This window comes from Bubalus kerabau, chromosome 1 (genome assembly GCF_029407905.1).
Source record: "Bubalus kerabau isolate K-KA32 ecotype Philippines breed swamp buffalo chromosome 1, PCC_UOA_SB_1v2, whole genome shotgun sequence".
Taxonomy (NCBI): Eukaryota; Metazoa; Chordata; class Mammalia; order Artiodactyla; family Bovidae; genus Bubalus; species Bubalus kerabau.
This window is the reverse complement of record NC_073624.1, coordinates 93,042,381-93,062,725: the sequence shown is the minus strand read 5'-3', so window position 1 is coordinate 93,062,725 and position 20,345 is coordinate 93,042,381. Positions and strand designations below refer to the sequence as shown.

The 20,345-nt window shown below is 37.4% G+C and overlaps 1 protein-coding gene and 3 long non-coding RNA genes across 15 annotated transcripts in view; 2 read left to right on the top strand and 2 right to left on the bottom strand.

Annotated features, from left to right (window-relative positions):
- Nucleotides 1-309: 309 nt before the first annotated feature.
- Nucleotides 310-1,409, top strand: LOC129653725 (uncharacterized). The gene is made up of 3 exons (XR_008715214.1): nucleotides 310-422; nucleotides 659-801; nucleotides 1,274-1,409. It is a non-coding gene; the product is annotated as an uncharacterized LOC129653725 (long non-coding RNA).
- A 392-nt stretch (nucleotides 1,410-1,801) lies between these two features.
- Nucleotides 1,802-13,196, bottom strand: LOC129653704 (uncharacterized). 3 transcript variants are annotated; one of them, XR_008715210.1, is made up of 4 exons: nucleotides 11,067-13,196; nucleotides 8,311-8,641; nucleotides 3,336-3,450; nucleotides 1,802-2,345 (listed from the first exon to the last, which is right to left on the bottom strand). It is a non-coding gene; the product is annotated as an uncharacterized LOC129653704 (long non-coding RNA). The 3 variants fall into 3 exon arrangements; XR_008715211.1 differs by having other exon boundaries at nucleotides 11,337-13,196; XR_008715212.1 differs by lacking the exon at nucleotides 8,311-8,641.
- On the top strand, nucleotides 2,228-3,675 carry LOC129653718 (uncharacterized). Its single transcript, XR_008715213.1, has 2 exons — nucleotides 2,228-2,365; nucleotides 3,435-3,675. It is a non-coding gene; the product is annotated as an uncharacterized LOC129653718 (long non-coding RNA).
- A 2,294-nt stretch (nucleotides 13,197-15,490) lies between the features above and the next one.
- LARP4 (La ribonucleoprotein 4) overlaps nucleotides 15,491-20,345 on the bottom strand; it is an 81,503-nt gene continuing 76,648 nt past the window's right edge. For all 10 annotated transcript variants that reach the window (XM_055583351.1, XM_055583363.1, XM_055583383.1 and 7 more), the window contains one exon: nucleotides 15,491-19,919. In XM_055583351.1, the coding sequence (XP_055439326.1) occupies nucleotides 19,581-19,919 (339 nt within the window). In that variant the 3' untranslated portion in view covers nucleotides 15,491-19,580. The remainder of the gene's footprint in view (nucleotides 19,920-20,345) is intronic.

Here is a 20,345-nt window from a genome sequence, read left to right as displayed (position 1 = left end):
GCACATCTCAAAACTAGCTACATTTCAAGTGTTCAGTGACTAATTCTGGCTAGTGGCTACTACATTGGACAGCATAGGTCTAGACACAATCTTTACCTGCTTTATCGGCACATGGAATTCACTGGGTTGAATAGTCCAGAAGCCCACTAAGTGCCCACTAAGTTTTTGCAGCTGATGTATTGCCAAAGACACTCCAAATCTGGCTGTAACTACTTCCAGCTGTTCAACACTTAAATCTCTAACTCTCAGCTCCCACCAATAGGGACACAGCAACAAACCATGCAGCCCCCAAGAAAGACATATACCCACCCATACATAGCAGCATGGCATAGTATGCCAGTGAAGGACAATGAACAACCATGTTACTCCTGGAGATCAGAACCAGAGGCCGCCAGACTAACAAACTTACTCCATCTGCCAAGGTAGGGCACCCTCACTAATCCTGCCAGGCAGGATGGTGAAGTGTTTGCAGAAATGGCTGCAAAAATGTGCACCCCCCCCCTTCCCAAGCATTCATGACCCTTATGTAGACCCCCTCCTACACATGGGGCTTGACCATATGGTTGCTTTGACTGATGAGATAATAGCGAACACGACACAGAGATTTGGAAAGTGCTTGTTGCTTATCCTCTTTCTTTCTGCTTTTGGAAACTCTGAGACCACTGTCTTGTGATTGAGTGGGAGCTGGACTACTAGATGAGAAGAGATATGGCCCAGCTACCCTCATCACTCCCTGCAAAACCCAACCAACTGCAAGCTGTACTCGAGGCCATAGCCTGCCAGTTGATCCTGGGGCCACAGGTAAGCCCCGCTGAGCCCAGCCCACATGGCCAAGGCACGTGAACAACAGATGGCTGCTGCTGTGTGTCACTAAGTCTTGTTACGCAGCAAAACTAAGACACACGGGGTGTGGCACGTGCTCAGGAGCGGGGTCTACCGCATATTTTCTCATCTTTTTTTTTTTAAAGGTGAGAACAAGATTCCTACATGTATATTTTCTATATTCATGTCTTTATTTGTGAATTTTACTGATTTATTTCGGCTGGGCTATATCCTAGTGGTGGGTGCACACAGGCTTCTCTAGTTGTAGCTTGTGGGCTTAGTTGTCCTTGGCCTGTGGGATTTTAGTTCCCTGACCAGTGATAGAACCCATGTCCCCTGCATTGGAAGGTGGATTCTCAACCACTGGACCACCAGGGAAGTCCCGTATTTCCTTTCCTGAATGGAAGTATTATTGTACTTACACTTCCTTTTCTGGCTTTGTCTTTTGCAGGGATTCTCAAACTTCAGGATGCATCAGAGTCACAGGGAAACACAAAGTGGTAGATCCAACCCCGAGTTTCTTTCTTTTTTTTTTTTGCACCAAGAGGTCTTTTTATTTAAATTAACTGCATTTACATTTTAACTTAAATTCTTTTTTGTACATGCACTCTATGTCTCACATTGTCATTTTTTGAATATCTAGCATTTGTTTCACCCTGCTAGATGCTGGAGGAGATTTTTTAAAAAAGAACTTATTTCATTCTTAACATCAACAGACTTACCAATAGGGGATATAAGGTAAATATTATATTTACTTAAATATTACATATTGCTGTCACTTTTAAACAAAGGGCCAGTACAATTCTAAACACTAAATACATTAAATCAATTTTCACACAATCCCTTTAAGGGACTATACTGTTAGTTACTACTTTTGCTGGTGATGAAAATTAGGCATGGATATTTTAACTTGCTTAAGGTCCGATAGCTAATGTGTGGCAGCGCTAAGATTGAAATCCAGGCACTCGAAAATCAAACCTCAAGTTTCTAACCATTTTATTGTACTGCTACTGAGAAAGAACAGGCTGCTTAATATACAGAGTTCTAAAGTTAGCACTTATGTCTCAGGAAACACTATCCTTTTTTTCTTTTTTCTTTTTTTGCTTAGGAAAGTAATAACACAAAAGAGAAGATAGCTTTCCCTATAGTTTAAGGCCCCAAACCTTTAAAATTACATTGTACCAGCAATTTCACAGATGTAACCCAGATTTTCTGATTTCATGGCTTTGGGATGTTGCCCAGTCAGTAATTTTCACATCCAGCAAGTTCTGTGGTGGCACCGCTGTTGCTGGGGTAAGAGCTGCACTTGGAGAAACGTCGGTCTACTGGATGTGCTGCAGACAGTTAACTTGCCTTGAAACTCCAGGATTCTGGTCCACGAGGAACCATTTCAGATCTAAAAGAGAAGACTGCATAGTCCCAAAGGTCCTGGACGCAGAGGAGCTGGAGGGCAGAGCTGCATAATCTTGGGGTTGTCTTCCTTTGAGGAAATGTCCATTAATGTCCAACATAAATGTCCTTATCTTGGAATGGATAAGATGTTGTAAGTATATACAATGGAATATTACTCAGCCAGAAAGAGGAATAAAATTGTGTCATTTGCAGAAATGTGGATAGAATAGAGACTGTCACACAGAGTGAAGTAAATCAGAAAGGGAAAAACAAATATCATATGTCAATGCACATGTGGGATCTAGAAAAGTGGTATGCTGCTGCTGCTAAGTCGCTTCAATCGTGTCCGACTCTATGCGACCCCATCGATGGCAGCCCACCAGGCTCCTCTGTCCCTGGGATTCTCCAGGCAAGAATACTGGAGTGGGTTGCCATTTCCTTCTCCAATGTATGAAAGTGAAAGTGAAGTTGCTCAGTCGTGTCCAACTCCTAGGGACCCCATGGACTGCAGACGACCAGGCTCCTGCGTCCATGGCATTTTCCAGGCAAGAGTACTGGAGTGGGTTGCCAGAAAAGTGGTATAGTTGATCTTAATTTGCAAAGCTGAAATAGAGGCACAGAGGTAGAGAACAAACACACGGAATACCAAGAGAGAAGCGGGGGTTGAACTGGGAGACTGGGATGGACGTGTATATACACTACTATGTATAAAATAGATAACTAATGAGAACCTACTGTATAGCACGGGGAACTCAGTGCTTTGTGGGGACCTAAATGGGAAGGAAATTCAGAGCAGAGGGGATATATGTATACATGTGGCTGATTCACTTTGTTGTACAGCAGAAACTGACATAGCAGTGTAAAGCAACTATACTCCAATAAGAACAAGAAAAAAGAAAATTATATGAAATTCAAAAATGAATAAATAAATAAAAACTATAAGAGACAAATGTTCCATATGCAGACTTCCAGGTAACTTAGGGAACTATTCCTGCCTTCTATGAGGTGGAGTTTAACTTCTCACCACTTGAGTGTGGGCTATATTTGGTAACTTGACTCCAAAGAATACAGTATGGAAACAAAAACTTTGCAGTGCAAAAACCTGGCAAACACCGCCTTACCTAGGTGATACAAATTAGCATTATCAGTCCTGTTGAGAGTATGAACCTTGATCCTATGGGATGAAAACGGTGTTTCACTTCTGTTGTCTTTCTCCCCAGAATCCATAGCTCCAGTCTAACCAGGCGGAAAAAAACAAATTGAGAGACATTCTACAAACCACCTGACCAATATTTCTCAAAACTTTCAAGGTCATCAAAACAAAAAAGTCTGAGAAACTGTCACAAACCAGAAGAGCATAAGGAGACATAATGATTATAAGAAATGTGGTATCTGATGGGATCCTGGAACAGCAAAAGGACAATAGAAATCTCAATAAACCATGGACTTTAGCTAATAGTATGTATGCATCAGTGCTGGTTCTTCAGTTTTGACCACTGTACCATACTATCTACCATAGTATTAATAATGTAATATGTTAACAGTAGCAGAAATAGGATACAGAGTATATAGGAAAGTCTATACTATCTTGGCAACTTCTCAGCCAACTGAAAACTATTGTAAAGTGTCTATTTACAATAAAGAAGGACCATGGAGGATTTTAAAATATTTCTAACATAACGTATAAAAAGTAATATAAGTTACCTAATACACTGCTTTCAGAAATATCAACATTTACCCTATCTTATTCTTTACAAGGAAAATTTTATAGAGTTTAAGCCCCTGTGAACCCTTTCATCCCTTCTAAGATTTTTTTCTACATGTTTCAGTTCAGTTCAGTTACTCAGTTGTGTCTGACTCTTTGCGACCCCATGAATCACAGCACGCCAGGCCTCCCTGTCCATCACCAATTCCCGGAGTCCACCCAAACTCATGTCCATCGAGCCAGTGATGCCACATCTATACACAACTACTGAAAAAACCCTAGCCTTGACTAGACGGACTTTATTGACAAAATAATGTCTCTGCTTTTTAATATGCTGTCTAGGTTGGTCATAACTTTCCTTCCAAGGAGTAAGTGTCTTTTAATTTCATGGCTGCAGTCACCATCTGCAGTGATTTTGGAGCCCAGGAAAATATAAAGTCTGACACTGTTTCCACATCTATTTCCCATGAAGTGATGGGACCGGATGCCATGATCTTAGTTTTCTGAATGTTGAGCTTTAAGCCAACTTTTTCACTCTCCTCTTTCACTTTCATCAAGAGTCCCTTTAGTTCTTCTTCGCTTTCTGCCATAAGTGTGGTGTCATCTGCATATCTGAAAATATTGATATTTCTCCTGGCAATCTTGATTCCAGCTTGTGCTTCCTCCAGCCCAGCGTTTCTCATGATGTACTCTGCAATATAAGTTACATAAGCAGGGTGACAATATACAGCCTTGATGTACTCCTTTTCCTATTTGGAACCAGTCTGTTGTTCCATGTTCAGTTCTAACTGTTGTTTCCTGACCTGCATATAGGTTTCTCAAGAGGCAGGTCAGGTGGTCTCATATTCCCATCTCTTTCAGAATTTTCCACAGTTTATTGTTATCCACACAGTCAAAGGTTTTAGCACAGTCAATAAAGCAGAAATAGATGTTTTTCTGGAACTCTCTTGCTTTTTCCATGATCCAGCGGATGTTGGCAATTTGATCTCTGGTTCCTCTGCCTTTTCTAAAACCAGCTTGAACATCTGGAAGTTCACGGTTCATGTATTGCTGAAGCCTGGATTGGAGAATTTTGAGCATTACTTTACTAGCGTGTGAGATGAGTGCAATTGTGAGGTAGCTTGAGCATTCTTTGGCATTGCCTTTCTTTGGGATTGGAATGAAAATAATCAGTGCAGTTCAGTTCAGTTGCTCAGTCGTGTCCAACTCTTTGTGACCCCATGGACTGCAGCATGCCAGGCCTCCCTGTCCATCACCAACTCCCAGACTTTACCCAAACTCATGTCCACTAGTTGGTGATGCCATCCATCTCATCCTCCGTCATCCCCTTCTCCTCCCGCCTTCAATCTTTCCCAGCATCAGGGTCTTTTCCAATGAGTCAGTTCTTCACATCAGGTGGCCAAAGTACTGGAGTTTCAGTTTCAACATCAGTCCTTCCAATGAACACTCAGGACTGATCTCCTTTAGGATAGACTGGTTGGATCTCGTTGCAGTCCAAGGGACTCTAAAAAGTCTTCTCTAATACCACAGTTCAAAAGCATCAATTCTTCGGCACTCAGCTTTCTTTTATAGTCCAACTCTCACATCCATACATGACTACTGGAAAAACCATAGCCTTGACTAGATGGACTTTTGTTGGCAAAGTAATGTCTATTGGAAAATGTCTACATGAACAGTATGAAAAGGCAAAAAGAGAGAACACTGAAATATGAACTCCCCTGGTCAGTAGGTGCCCACCATGCTACTGGAGATCAGTGGAGAAATAACTCCAGAAAGAATGAAGAGACGGAGTCAAAGCAAAAACAACACCCAGTTGTGGATATGACTGGTGATGGAATCAAGGTCCGATGCTGTAAAGGCTAATATTACATAGGAACCTGGAATGTTAGGTCCATGAATCAAGGCGAATTGGAAGTGGTCAAACAGGAGATGGCAAGAGTGAATGTCGACATTTTAGGAATCAGTGAGCTAAAATGGCCTGGAATGTGTGAATTTAACTCAGATGACCATCATATCTACTACTGTGGGCAAGAATCCCTTAGAAGAAATGGAGTAGCCATCATAGTCAACAAAAGAGTCCGAAATGCAGTACTTGGATGCAATCTCAAAAGCGACAGAATGATCTCTGTTCGTTTCCAAGGCAAACCATTCTATATCATGGTAATCCAAGTCTATGCCCCAACCAGTAATGCTGAAGAAGCTGAAGTTGAATGGTTCTATGAAGACCTACAAGACCTTTTAGAACTAACACCGAAAAAAGATGTCCTTTTCATTATAGGGGACTGGAATGCAAAAGTAGGAAGTCAAAAAACACCTGGAGTAACAAGCAAATTTGGCCTTGGAATACAGAATGAAGCAGGGCAAAGGCTCATAGAGTTTTGCCAAGAGAACGCACAAATCATAGCAAACACCCTCTTCTAACAACACAAGAGAAGACTCTACACATGGACATCACCAGATGGTCGACACCGAAATCAGATGGATTATATTCTTTGAAGCCAAAGATGGAGCTCTATACAGTCAGCAAAAACAAGAAGTGAATAATATAGCTATAAAAATGTACACTATCTTCTGCGTATTTATAAAGTTTGTGGGCATAATATCATATTGTATACCGCTTTCTGTATGTATGTATATATGTAGTTCTAGATAATTCATTTTAACTGCTTATTGATATTGTTGTAGTTGTTTAGTCGCTAAATCATGTCGACTCTTTTGCAACCCCATGAACTGTAGCCCTCCAGGCTACTCTGTCCATGGGATTTCCCGGGCAACAATACTGGAGGGGATTGCCATTTCCTACTCCAGGGGATCTTCCCAACCCAGGGACTGAACCCATGTCACCTGTATTGGAGGCAGATTCTTTACCACTGAGCCACCCGGGAAGCCCCAAGACCATGTTATAATTTATCTCTATTAAACATTTAGAATTTGGGGCTTGTTTTGGGGTTTTCATTTTTGCTATTACAGAGTTCCACAAAAGTCCTGTATACATCTTCTTGAGTACATATGTGAGAATATCTTGTCTGTATCTGAGTTAAGTTTGATCACCTTCACCTGCATTACATATTGCCAAATGACTTTCCAAAGAGCTAATACTCCCACCAGAAATCTAAGAGAATTCCCAGTACTCTACATTTTACTGTACTTGATGTTAGCACGCTGTTGAAATGTTATCAGTATGGTTAATAGGAAATGGTATCTTGTTTTAAGAGAGAATTCGTATTTCCCTGAAAGACTTTATTATTAACTCTTAGGTTCCCATGTCAGTGTATTGGATTTTACAAGCTTGCCCTTTTTCTTCTCCCCATTTGGATTATATTTTTCTAATTGTTTAATAGAATTTTTTTAAATGAATCTTCCTTATGGTAAAATGTATTATAACTATCTTTGGTCTATAGCTTGTTTTTGTTTTACTTTGGTTATGATTGAATCTGTGCCCCCTACAGTGGAAGCGCAGTGTCTTAACCACTGGACTGCCAGGCAACTCCCAGTATAGAACTTTAAAATAATACTTTAAAATATATATATATATGTTACTTATTAATTTATTTATTTGGCTGCACAGAGCCTTAGGTGCAGCATGCAGGACCTAGCTCCTAGTTCTCTAGGGATCGAATCTGGGCACCCTTCATTGGGAGCCCAGAGTCTTAGCCAATGGACCACCAGGGAAGTCCCTAAAATAGTACTTTTTAAAGGGAAAACACACTCAAATATTTAGGGATGAAATGGTATGCCTGAAATTTGCTTCATAATAACCCACTGGAGGGTGGGGTAGGAAGACGGTAGAGGTATATCTGAAATAATACTGGCTGAGGTCATAACAGGAGCTGGGTGATGGGAATATGCAGCTTGAGTCTACTTTTGTACATAGTTTAAAATGTCCATAATCAAACATTTTTAAGTACAGAGAAAATTTCTTATTTCTGCAGAAGATCATAGCTTTGTAATTTTATCTTTTTCTATTTTATCTAATATTGATATGTATGCAAGAGAAAGAATATTTTAAAATATGAACCTACAAAGCAATTTTTTTTAATTGCTAATAAGTCTTATAATTACAGTAGTTAAAAACTTGGAAATATTGTCTACCCAGAAACCCAAGGAAATCAACTAAAATACTATCATTCACTCATTCATTCATTCATTCATTCAAACACACTGATTAATGTAACGTGAAAGGCACTGTCTAATACAGTGTTTGAAAAAGGTCTCTCTTGTCTTATAGCAATAGATTCAAAGAAAAAGCCATTCTGTTGCAGCAAAACATAAGTAGAAATGAACCTAACATGGAAAAGCCATTCTGTTGCAGCAAAACATAAGTAGAAATGAACCTAACATGAAACATGTAAGATTTATATGAAGAAACTGTAATCATAAATAATAGTTACCTATTCCCAGATGAGAAGACTCAATATCAATACTCCAAAAATTAATCCAGAAAGGTTAATGCAATCTTTGTAATTTTCTAAATCTTGACTGATTCTAAAGTTTAATTGAAGATTGGATGTTCTCAGTTGTTAAGTTGTGTCTGACTCTTTTGCGACCTCATGGACTGTAGCCCACCAGGATGCTCTGTCCATGGGATTTTCCAGGCAAGAATACTGGAGTGGGTTGCCATTTCCTCATCCAGGGGATCTTCCTGACCCAGCAATCGAACCTGAGTCTTCTGCATCTCCTGCATTGGCAAGCGGGTTCTTTACCACTGAGCCACCTGGGCTTCTTGAGTGTTCAAGGAAAGTAAAAAAAAAAAAAAAGTTTTTCACTGTTTAGAAGAAATAAGATAAACACTTCATAATGCACCAAAAGAAAATGAATGTATTTAAAAGTTAAAATTTAGAGAAAAAATGAAGGAAAGAGAGTCACACAGATAAAAATTGATAGATATGGCCCTCAAAACAATTAAAAATGCAAGAAACCATATACAAGTTGAAAATTTTAGAAGTTGCGATAATATACTTCTAGTATATTTAATAGACAATATACTAGTATATTTAATAGTGTATTTATCTAGTATATTTAATAGAAATGAAATAGCCAGATTATAAAAAGAGCCCTACCAGTAAACAACAAAAAAATGATAACCTAATGGAAAAAATAAGTAACATTTAAAAAATGACTACCAAGCTTTTGAAAACTTACCAGAAATCAAGAAGCTGCAACTTTAGCAATAACAAATAAAAGGAACCTAAATGATATATAGATACTGGGTGTGTTCCATCCCTTGATAACTGAGGACCACAAGCTACAGGATCATCAAAGCCCCAAACTCTTGAGGGTGATTTGTCCTGTTATGTGAAAGATTTGTCATATGCACACTGGGAAGAGAATTCTTTCCTTAGCTGCAAGGACCAGTAAAACCTGTAACTTTTACTGACCAATCTTTCCTGTCACATAGAGTACACACTTGAGGAAGAAGCCAAGACACAGCATGCGAGGGAAAGGTGTGTGGAAAAGGTGAGAAGGAAGGAGAAAGGCGGGGGCTAGAATAATTCTAATTATGCACTTGGATCCAGCTCCATCACTGGACGTTTAAATAAGTCACTGGCTTCCCTCTGCTTCCTTTCTAACCTTTTCTCAACCCTCTGTCATCAGGTTTCCACTCCTAGTCTACTGAATCAGTTTGGTAATGGTTACCAGTAAGTGTCCAACTGTCATATTCAATGGCTTTTTCAGTCATCTCAATTACATGGCATTTATACTTCACATCTTGAAATTTCACATCTCTTTCTCTTGCTTTTGTCAGGACATTTAATGCCAGTATTGTTTGGGAACTCCTTTTCCTCTGCCTTTTTTGTATTTTCAAAAATTGTTTTTTATTTACAAGTATAGAGAATTATACCTATGTACCTATCTAACCACCTATTTCTGCTTCAGAACTTTAAAGACACAGATATATTTGAAGACCCCTCTATATACATCCCTTGTTATTTACCTCCCTTCCTCCTTCCCCAAAGACAGTTATTTAAAACGTATCCACTATCTTGCAGCTGGTATCATTCCCAAGTGTACTGGTACATTTTTATATTTTTATTAAAGTATAAAAGTATCCATAAGCAATATATAGTCATATTAAAACTATAAGTAAAAAGTATCAAACATGTCAATTTAACTTGCTCTTTAAAAATTTCTTTTGACATATATGAGCTGTTTCAGTTCATTCAAGTGATTATAATATTCCATCATAAAACTTACTATAATTATTTTTTGATGGACATTGTTTTCATCTCCTTGTTAAAAAAAAACAAAACTGCAATATTCTTATAGCTTCCATGAATCAAGTCCCAGGATATGTAACCTAGAAGCAGAATTACGAATTTGCAAAGCACGCTCATTACTCTCTAAATGCAGCAAATTGCTTTCCAAAAAATGGTCTCATCAATTTATACTCCCATAGCAATATATAAGAACTTTTGTTTCATCCCATCCTTGCCAAAACAATATAGTATTCGCATATAAGCTGTGCATGATGTGCTGTGCTTAGACGCTCAGTTGTGTCCAACTTTGCCACCCCATAAACTATAGCCTGCCATGGGGATTCTTCAGGTAAGTATACTGGACTGGGTTGCCATGCCGTCTTCCAGGGGATCTTCCCAACCCAGGGATTGAATCCAGGTCTCCCACATTGCAGGTGGATTCTTTACTGTCTAAGCCACCAAGGAAGTCCATAAGCTACGCATACCCTCCTCCTGTATACTTTTTTCTCCCATATACTTAATTTCTAAATTACGTATAAAACCTTATACAATATAAATCCTATGTAAATAGTTGCCAGTGTGCTGCAAATTGAAGTTTTGCCTTTTGAAATTTTCCATAACATTTTTTTTTCTCCGAGAATTTTAGATTGCAGATGCAGATGCAGAACCCAAGGATACAAAGGACCAACTGTACTGATATATTTTCTTCCCGCCCCTAAAAGCCTGACATTTTCTAGGCTTCTGTACTTATCCCTCCTACCTTCTGTAATCAATTCCTAATCTTCTTCACTCATGACTTCTCAAGTTACTGACCCGATAGGCCTCACAGGCATCCTAAAATCTTCCCCTCATTCTCACATCTAATCAGATACCAGTTCCTACCCACTTGACTTCTTTAAAATCATATATACCTGCACCATAGCTGCTACAGCAAATCATCACAAACTTACTGTTTCAGAACACTACACGTTTACTCCTTTACAGTTCTAGAGGTCAGAAGCCTGAAACGAGTCTTATAATCAAGGTGTTGCCTGGGCTGGTTCCTTCTGGAGGATCCAGAAAATAATCTTTCCCCTGCCTCTTCCAACTTCCAGAGGCCGCTGGCATTTCTTGGCACATGGACACATCACTTTGATCTTCCATTGTCACACTTCCCACTACTGTCGAATCCCTGCGTTCTTGTGATTATATTGGGCCCACCTGGACAGTTCATGGCTCACCTCATTTCAAAATCTTGAATCACATCTGCAAAACCCCCTTTACTGTATAAATAACTTTCACAGGTTCTGGGGATTAGGATGTGGACATCTTTAGTCATCCTCTCACTGTTTTAACTGCTGCTCCCTTAATTCCAAACACCTTTCTCACTTGGCCAATTCCCAAACTATTTACAAAGCCACCAGGTTTGTTCTTATTTCCCAATCTAACCATAATCCTCTGCTTAAGACTTTCAGTGGCTCTCCATTCCCTACAGAATCAAGTGAAGTCATTTCTTGAGCATACAGCTGGTCATGATTTGATTGTAAAACAAATCCTACTAGCTTTTCTCTAGTACTCTACTGAAACCTGCACTCCACCCATTGCAAACTATTATACTGAATTTGCACATGGTCATGCCTCTTTGCCTTTATTTGCACTCTTTGTCATGCCCATTCTTCCTTCACCTACCTAGCCAACACATATTTATCAAGACTCCATCTGGAAGTTAATGTATTCCTCCACCAGGAGGGTTGACCATTGTCTTGGTGTATACCTAATATCATCAAAACATTCATATTTGTTTAGCAATATTTTGGTTTATAATGCTGGCCTCTCAATTTACTAAGGGTAGAATTTTCTTAATTTTAGCATCCTGTGCACCTAGTATCTTGGCTTACAGTAGATATGTGAGATCAGAATGGTCATAAATGGAACAGTTAAGGTCATGGAGCTACTGCGTATTTTCTCAAGATTTGAATACTGATGAAATATGGCATGCTACACAAATAGCCATATGTCTACAAGAAAAGATACAATTTTTAAAAAATTTAGTCTAAGTTAATCTGGAAACTTGATGAGCATTTGCTATTACCTCCTAATTTTTTTTTGATGAGTACACAAGCTGAAAGAATTAAATAATCTTCACATGTATCTTTTAAGGGCTTCCCAGGTGGTACTAGTGGTAAAGAACCCACCTGCCAATGCATAAGACACAAGAGATGCAGGTTTGATTCCTGGGTCAGGAAAATTCCCTGGAGTAAGAAATGGCAACCCACTCCAGTATTCCTGCCTGGAAAATTCCATGGACAGAGGAGCCTAGTGGGCTACAGTCCATGGGGCCTGAGTCACACACCACTGAGTGACTAAACACATACACAAGGATCTTCACATAGAAAAATGGTAAGTTGGTAACAATTGTTTTACAGTAATAACACTTACAACAAGCTTAATGCTTTTAATTCCTCCCCAGTCTATTTTATTGGTGAGGACTGAAAACATTCCAACTTGAATGAAGTCATCTAAGAAGTGCTTAGCACAATAGTTGCTTAGCACATGAGACTGTCCAGGTTGGAGAGAGGATGATGATTAGGATTAAGGTAGCAACAATTAAGACAAAGAAACAGAGGCAGATACAAACTAATTTTTAGCCCCATTCCTCAGTAAGCTAAAAAAAAAAATGTTATCCAAGGAAAGCCACCCTAATGCTAAACAATCTTTTATAATTAAAAGGATTTTAGTATTTAACTTTGCAGCTCCCCCACCCCCGCCATCTTGCCATTTTTAGGATTACCAGAAATCCTGCAAAAATAAGCATAACCATTTCAAAACTATACTCGTATTTTCCTCCCCACAAAAGGTTCTTTACCAATGTATTCAATCATGGTGAATGCCACAAACTTCAATTCAGTTTCAAAGCTACAAAAGTGTGAGTCATTTCCTATGCCTTCCCCTTGCCCTCTGTATCTAATCCATTCAAAGTGTTTACACCCAAATGTTTCTCAAATCTACCATGTTGCTCCAACTGTATCACCACCAGGTAAATTCTAACTGGTCTCATCTGTTCTCCACAATGCACAAATTTTAAGTCCCAGGTATCTGGCTCTTACCTCCTTCTCCAGCCTCAGCTTGGAAGATGGAACAAGATCCTCCATACTGTATATCTGTAGGACCCTACAATTCTTCCAATGCATTATAAAGTGGTAATGTACAGGTTATGCCTTCATTTCCAACACTCTCCTCCTGGGTCACCTAACTGCTACTCCCATCATCTGTCCTCTGCTTCTCAGTAAAGGCTCCTCTTTGCAGGCAAGAATACTAGAGTGGGTTGCCATTCCCTTCTCCAGGGATCTTCCTGACCCAGGGATCAGACCCGGCGACTCTTGCATTGCAGGCAGATTCTTTATCATCTGAGGCACCAGGGATGCATTCAATTCCCATACCATCTCCCACTCCAGCTGCATAGATTCTGCCATGATTCTGCATGGATTTACCATCTGAGGCACCAGGGATGCATTCAATTCCCATACCATCTCCCACTCCAGCTGCATGGATTCTGCTTGATTCTGCCATGATTCTGCATGGATTCCAGCTTGCACATTTACTGCTGGTCTAATTTTGCGATTACTTATGACTATCTAATGCTAAGGACCATAATGGTTGGAATCCAACCTATTTTTTTCTGCATAGCACACTGCCTGGAAGTGTAAATACTGGTAATACTGGACATACTGGCTAAATGAACACCCCACTCATGATTCCCTTCAATGCTGTCAATACCCTGAGTTTTGACATGTTGAGGTCATAGTTATTTGTATAGGCAGAATTTGGAATGTGAAACAGCTAAAATAGAACTTAAGACAAATAACAGCCTACATAAGGGTATAGGGAGGCTGAGGTTCTACCACTATCATTAAGTGTGATACAGTAGATATACAAAGGAAACACAAGAGAAGTATAGGGGCTTCACAGATCTGCAGAACAGCTACCAAAATGAATGTAAAAGAAAAAACTTTCAGGAAGCTTGTTCCTTCCTACAACACCAGATGATGATGAAGGCCCATATTTAGGAGCATTATGAAGAAAGTGAAAACATCTCAATTCCTTTAAACCCTCATACCAACTACAGACATTCGTGATAGTTTTCATGCCAAAGATTTTAAAGGAAACTCACAACCCTTTAGTAGTAAATGTTAAAACTTTTTATAAAAACTTCTACGCATAAAATTGAAATTTAAACTTGGGAGACATACAATACTCCGTTAACATTTTCTAACAAGGCATATATAAGGTTATCTCAGTGATGAGAATCTTTCGACAAAGCCACTTTTAAAACAACTGAAAAGCCTACATAATTAAGTTTATCAATTGGGCATTAGCTCACCAAAAATAATACACAATTATACTGTGTTCCTGATATGGTAAAGAAGAAAATTAAGTTATGCATCTCCTCTTGACCAAATAAACTCAAAACACCTGATTAGGAAGGCCCTAATGCTTTGTCAACATGTTACCCCTATAAATCTGTTATTACTGGGATGATTTTGCTGATAACAGCTAACTTCATTAAGATAAATGTGCATTAGCAAAATAAAGGTTTTAGCTATTTCAAGGACAATATTACTGAGCTAAGTAACTATCAAAATGAATGTTCACATTAAATTTTACCATTATGTACATTATTTATAAACATACAACACATAACTTGGTTGAATAAAAATTTCTGAATATATGATTAGAATATTTAATTTGAAATTAGCCTATATTTAAAAGACCTTGATTTCTACTATTAAAAAGTTTATTATAGCTAGACAATTCAAGAACTGTGGCATACACTTAAGGGCTTTATAGCAATACTATATTAAATAAAAGTTGACCTACCACATTAATTTACAGATATCAGCTATTTGAAAAAGCCACAGATTATTCAGTTTTTCCATTTTTGCCATTATCATAGATTAAAAAAAAAAATTAAGACTCATACTGTTTGTACTCAAAGCAAAGAGGTGGTTGAAAAAGTAAAGGTAACCAAGGCTTTCTCTTCAAAACAGAAGTTTAAAAGTCCAGAGCCTACATACTCAAGTCAGGTCATTATCTGACCCATGAAGGCAAAACTCTAAAGATATATATTGCCTTATGATTTTTCTCCCCTTCAATAACTGCTTCTGACACTAAAAGAATAAAACCCCAGAATCACAGAGCTGAATCTTCTAGCTTTTTACTCTCTCACTTTGCAGAAGTATCACACAATCCACTTCACGCCCCACCCCCCCACACACAAAGAAACCAACAGCTGAAATCAGAACAGAACTACAGAGTGGGCAACATGAAAAATAATCAGCAAGTAAATACAAGCAGTCATTAGATATAAGCCACCTGGAGAAAAGGAAACCAGTCCTGCTTTTTAATAATTTTATTTTTTCTAATTTTGTGTTATTTTAATTTCCGATAGCACCTTGGCAATGTTGAAAACAAAAATACAAATACAAGGATGTACTCATTTTAACATAATATGCATGAGCATGTGCACATGTCAGGGGGTGCTGGGGGGCAGTTTGGACAACAAGAACAAACCTAAGCAATGAACAAGAGAAGCCAGATAACTGGTTCTGACTCCCAAGCCCAAACATTTACGAGATGTCACTCAAAGGACACCTGAATCAAGCAAAAACCAAAAAAACAAAACCCAATAATGATGCAGATTGTTTCTTATACTAATCAGTATTTTGTGCTGCATAACTGAAAGTAAAACCATTTTATACACAGCCTTATTGATATCTCACTTGTACTTTTAGAAACCGTCTACTCAACAATTTGCAGCTTTTAAAAATAAAATTGAAACTATTTAACAATCAGGTGGCTTTTAAAAGAAAATACACTCAACTTGAAAACAAATTCTCTTTTAACTTCTTAAAATGTTCTCATTTAATGAGGACTGAAATGTCTATATTTCTTCTTGAAATCTCAGACTAGTTAAATTAGCATACACCAAAAAGCCCTAGGTTAAATTAATGGCCACCAAATTGTAAAGAAATGTAAAAAGTTATGAAAGAACGCCATAAATTGTAGTTAAGAATTTATAAAAATCCCTCAAAAGGAACATACTTTCGCATTTTACCTTTTCTGTAAAAACAAAAACAGTACTTTAAAAATATGGTTAATATATATGGCCAATATATATATCAGAAACTTAAGCCCAGTACTGTTTAACGATGTCAAAGTAAAAAACCAGTGGACATTTAAGCGAAAAGATTACATATTAATGTCACATCTAATAAAACTTTAGAACGTGTTCAGTGACTTTTAAATACTATTTTCTGCTCCAGCAGATGCTAATACTCTCATGAAGCCTTCTCCAAAGCCATCCTGGTTATTTAAAAAAGAAAAAGGAATGTAAAACAATATTCAAGCTACCTTAATTTTTAGGAACCCAAAATAAATAAATCTGCATGTCATTTGATCACATGCAAATTGAACACATATGATAACAATAAAATCATATCACTGAAAGATCATATCTTCTTCTAAAATCCAGTTGAAAAAAATTTAGATGGATCATTCCTTTAAATGCCAGTGTATTTGCAAAAATGAAATTACTCAGATTAAAGACAGGCCTAGATAACATGAAAATCTTAATTATCTGGATAGAAAATGGAGGCAGATTTTGCCATCTCTATATAGCTTCTCTATGAAGTGCAAGGTGATGAACTTGTATAACTCTTCTCCTCATACCTTAAGAACTCTATATATAAGATCACTGTACCACACACTCAATTATCATTTGTATCTACTTTTACCCTTCAACAACCCAAGGAAGTATTAAGTCATAAGAATGAAGAGAAATTCTAGACATTTAAATTCTGCCTTCTAAAGAACCAAATAAATAGTTAAACTACAATGAACGCCCCAACCCTCATCAGTTTACAGAGTAACGCTGGACAAAAAAACCATCAGTTTCACACAACTCACAGGCATCATTTAGATACAGACCTTAATCTGATGTAATAAAATAAATGCTAAATACATACTGTGAATATATATTATATATACACACACACACACACACACACACACATTATTCTTCCCTATACATCCCATCAAAATGGAAACTATTAGCTGTAATGAGGCAAATTAAGTTAAAACACTGTATTTAATAAGAAATTTTTAAATGGTCATGTTTTAAAATTTCTACTTTCAATAACATTCTTGGAAAAAGCAAGAACACACTTGCTTTCTTAAAGAACTCTTTTGTCTTGTGTATCAATTAAAACATTTAGTTTTTAGAAGTCAGGTAGACTAACCATAAGACACACAAGGATACAAACAATAAAGGCCTATTTCTGTGACACATTGTAAAAAAAAAAAAGTTTCATCTAAGTGCAATAATTAAGTTTATAATCCTTACCAAGTGATTTTTATAAAATGTTTATTCTCTTAAATCCAATGCATTCACAGAGTGTTAACACTTTAAATGCTTATCATTCCACCAGCTGCAGCATTATCTAAGTAAACCAAAATAAGCACTTTTATCATAGATGTAGTCAATGATTATTAATACTTCTTTTTTCTTTAAAGGACCTAAACTTCCCCCAAATTTCAACACAGGTAGTTTTATTGTATGTTTCATTTAGTAGAAAATAGTGTGTAGAAATGAATAGCTTCGAACTGCTTAAATATATTATATCATGTTATCAATCCACCAAATCAAAAGCAATTGCCAAGCTGAACAATAAGTTACAAAGAAGTGATAATTCTGGATTGTACAGAAATGTGCAGTGTTTTCAAAGCTCTGAACAATTACCTATTAATACAAATCTCCAAAGCTTAACTTAGAGTTGGAAGATGAGTTTCACAGTAATGTAATTTTAACCTCCATTTACATTCATTTTAATATATTACTAAGATGTTTATTCTATGTCACAATGGTGCTTTCCAGTGTTCACAATTTACAGTTTCAGTTTGTACAAATGTAATTCACTAACATAAGGGACAGTTATTACTATCACAAACCATCCCTAAAGAGAAAACACAGAACTCTGAAAATGGTATGACTTAAAACAGATTAATGCAACATGGTTTTTGATTTTTCAGCCATTTTCTAAACACCAGCATGTAAACTTGCCTATTTCATATAAGAGTTACAACTGTATTCACTGAGAAATTATGTTAATTTTAGTTATCTTTCTAACTCATTAACTCAAAAATTTTGTAACTTGCTGGCTCTGTTTCTGTGAATTCCAAACTTTTTTTTTTTTTTGAGAAAGAGAAAGAAAGGAGGTGATAAATAAATTGTAAACAGAAAAAAGTTGTCCCAAATTAAGCCTTTAAAAAGAAATTTCTTTTAATGTCTACACTATTTAACACTTTAAGAGTTGGCTACAACGTTTCATCTTTAACACTAACAAATAAATTATTGTAGGGTCAGCCTGCCCTACCATTCTGGGATCTAAGTTCTAAATACATGACCAGAAGAGTAAAATACTTCAATGTTCAAGTCAGAAATTTAGAACAGTTATGATTTGACTAGACTGATAAAGGCAGTTAGAAACATACAATTCTATAGTTGGTTGGTTATTTTTTGCTTTTGGGGGTGGGTAGTCAAAGAACTGAGAGTACAAATGAAGTTAACAAAAGAAAACTGTTTCCTATTTTAGGGGGCTGGGGAGAATCACAGGGCTGCTTAAACCTCTGAACTCCGTTTGACCCACCCACTCAGATCTACCACAAAATTGCAATTTTTTGAATAACCCCCATTCTTTCCTTGAATTTCAAACTGATTGGTAGTCATATCTCTAAGTACAATCAGAGTTTAACAGCTTGTTGAATGAAATATTAGTAAGGTTGAACAGACAGACTAAATTTCAAACTGGAAAAAAAATCTACTCAAGTATTACATTCAGTTTTCAAATCATTTACTAACATGACAACAGATTTGGCTTCAATCACACTTGCACACACTCACACCACAACAGGCACCCCAGCCACTGATCTGTTTTGCAACACAAGGCCATATAGGCAGAAATGGCATTCTCCAAGCCAAACTTTAAATAGATTAAAAAAATTAATTTCTAATTTTACAGAAATGCTTCTTCAAAAAATATTTTCTCTCAATCCCTCGTCTCCTACTGAAGGATGTGTAATATGTTTTTTTCCCAAGCTAAATCTGAACCCTCAAAATTGATTCCAGGCAGAAGTTCTCTGCAAATTAAAATCAAAAACAAAAATAGAAAAATTATATTTTTATATATGTATACATATATATATATATATATTTATACTGATTGGAATCCTCCAGCATTTTAAAATCACTTTAGAGATGAATTTTGGGATTCTACTGCTCACAACTCCAAAATCCGTAATGATTTAAGGATGCACTTTCTCTTGCTTCTTTCCTGGCCACCCCCTCCCCTCCAAAACAGTTCAGTATAGCCACGGCTCAAGTTTAATGGGAAGAGAGAGAAGGTTTTGAATAGTTTTCACTTTGTTTTTTACTTTGGTGATCTGGGTGGCACATATTGCTCTTTGCCATTACGTCGAGTCACTCCCTGAGGTATAGACCTATGGCCAAACTGGCGTCTCTGTTCCCTGATTTTTCCAGCTGCTCCCCTGGGAATGGCATTGCCTCGGAAGCCAGAGTAATCCTTACTAGCCTTTGCTTCTGGCTTCTCGTGTTGTTTCTCAAATGACTTCTCAGGAGCTCCATTCTCTTCATTTTTGGTGGGAGATACTGCATTGGAGCGCAGCTCTCTCAGTGGCTGCGCAAGAGCTGGAGCTGGCTCTTTAGGGGGCTTCTGGCACACTTCAGCATAACTGAGCTTTCGAGGTTCCTTTGAAGTAGAGAAACAAAAACGTTTATGGTACATATACTCTAAGTGATAAAGTTCAAAAAGAATAGTGTCAACCACAAGAAATCAGTAAAGAAAGGGCAATAGGCAATCTCATACAAATTACTATTAAAGTGTATTGGTGTCTTGGTACAATTAAAAACATTTTTTGAATATAATTAAAAAGTCCTAGCAATTTACGTATGATACCATAATTTCACTTGAAATATTTATGTGAAGGATGTACAAGTCAGCACTGTTTATAGTGATGCAAAAAACTGGAACCTAAGCGTCTAACAAGGAAAAACAGATTAAATTAATAATGATGATGATGATATACAATGGTTCCATTCTCTCTTCCCTGGCTAAGAATCCTGAGATAGACTGCAAAAATCTCAGCAGAGCATCTGGAAACCAATAATGATAAAG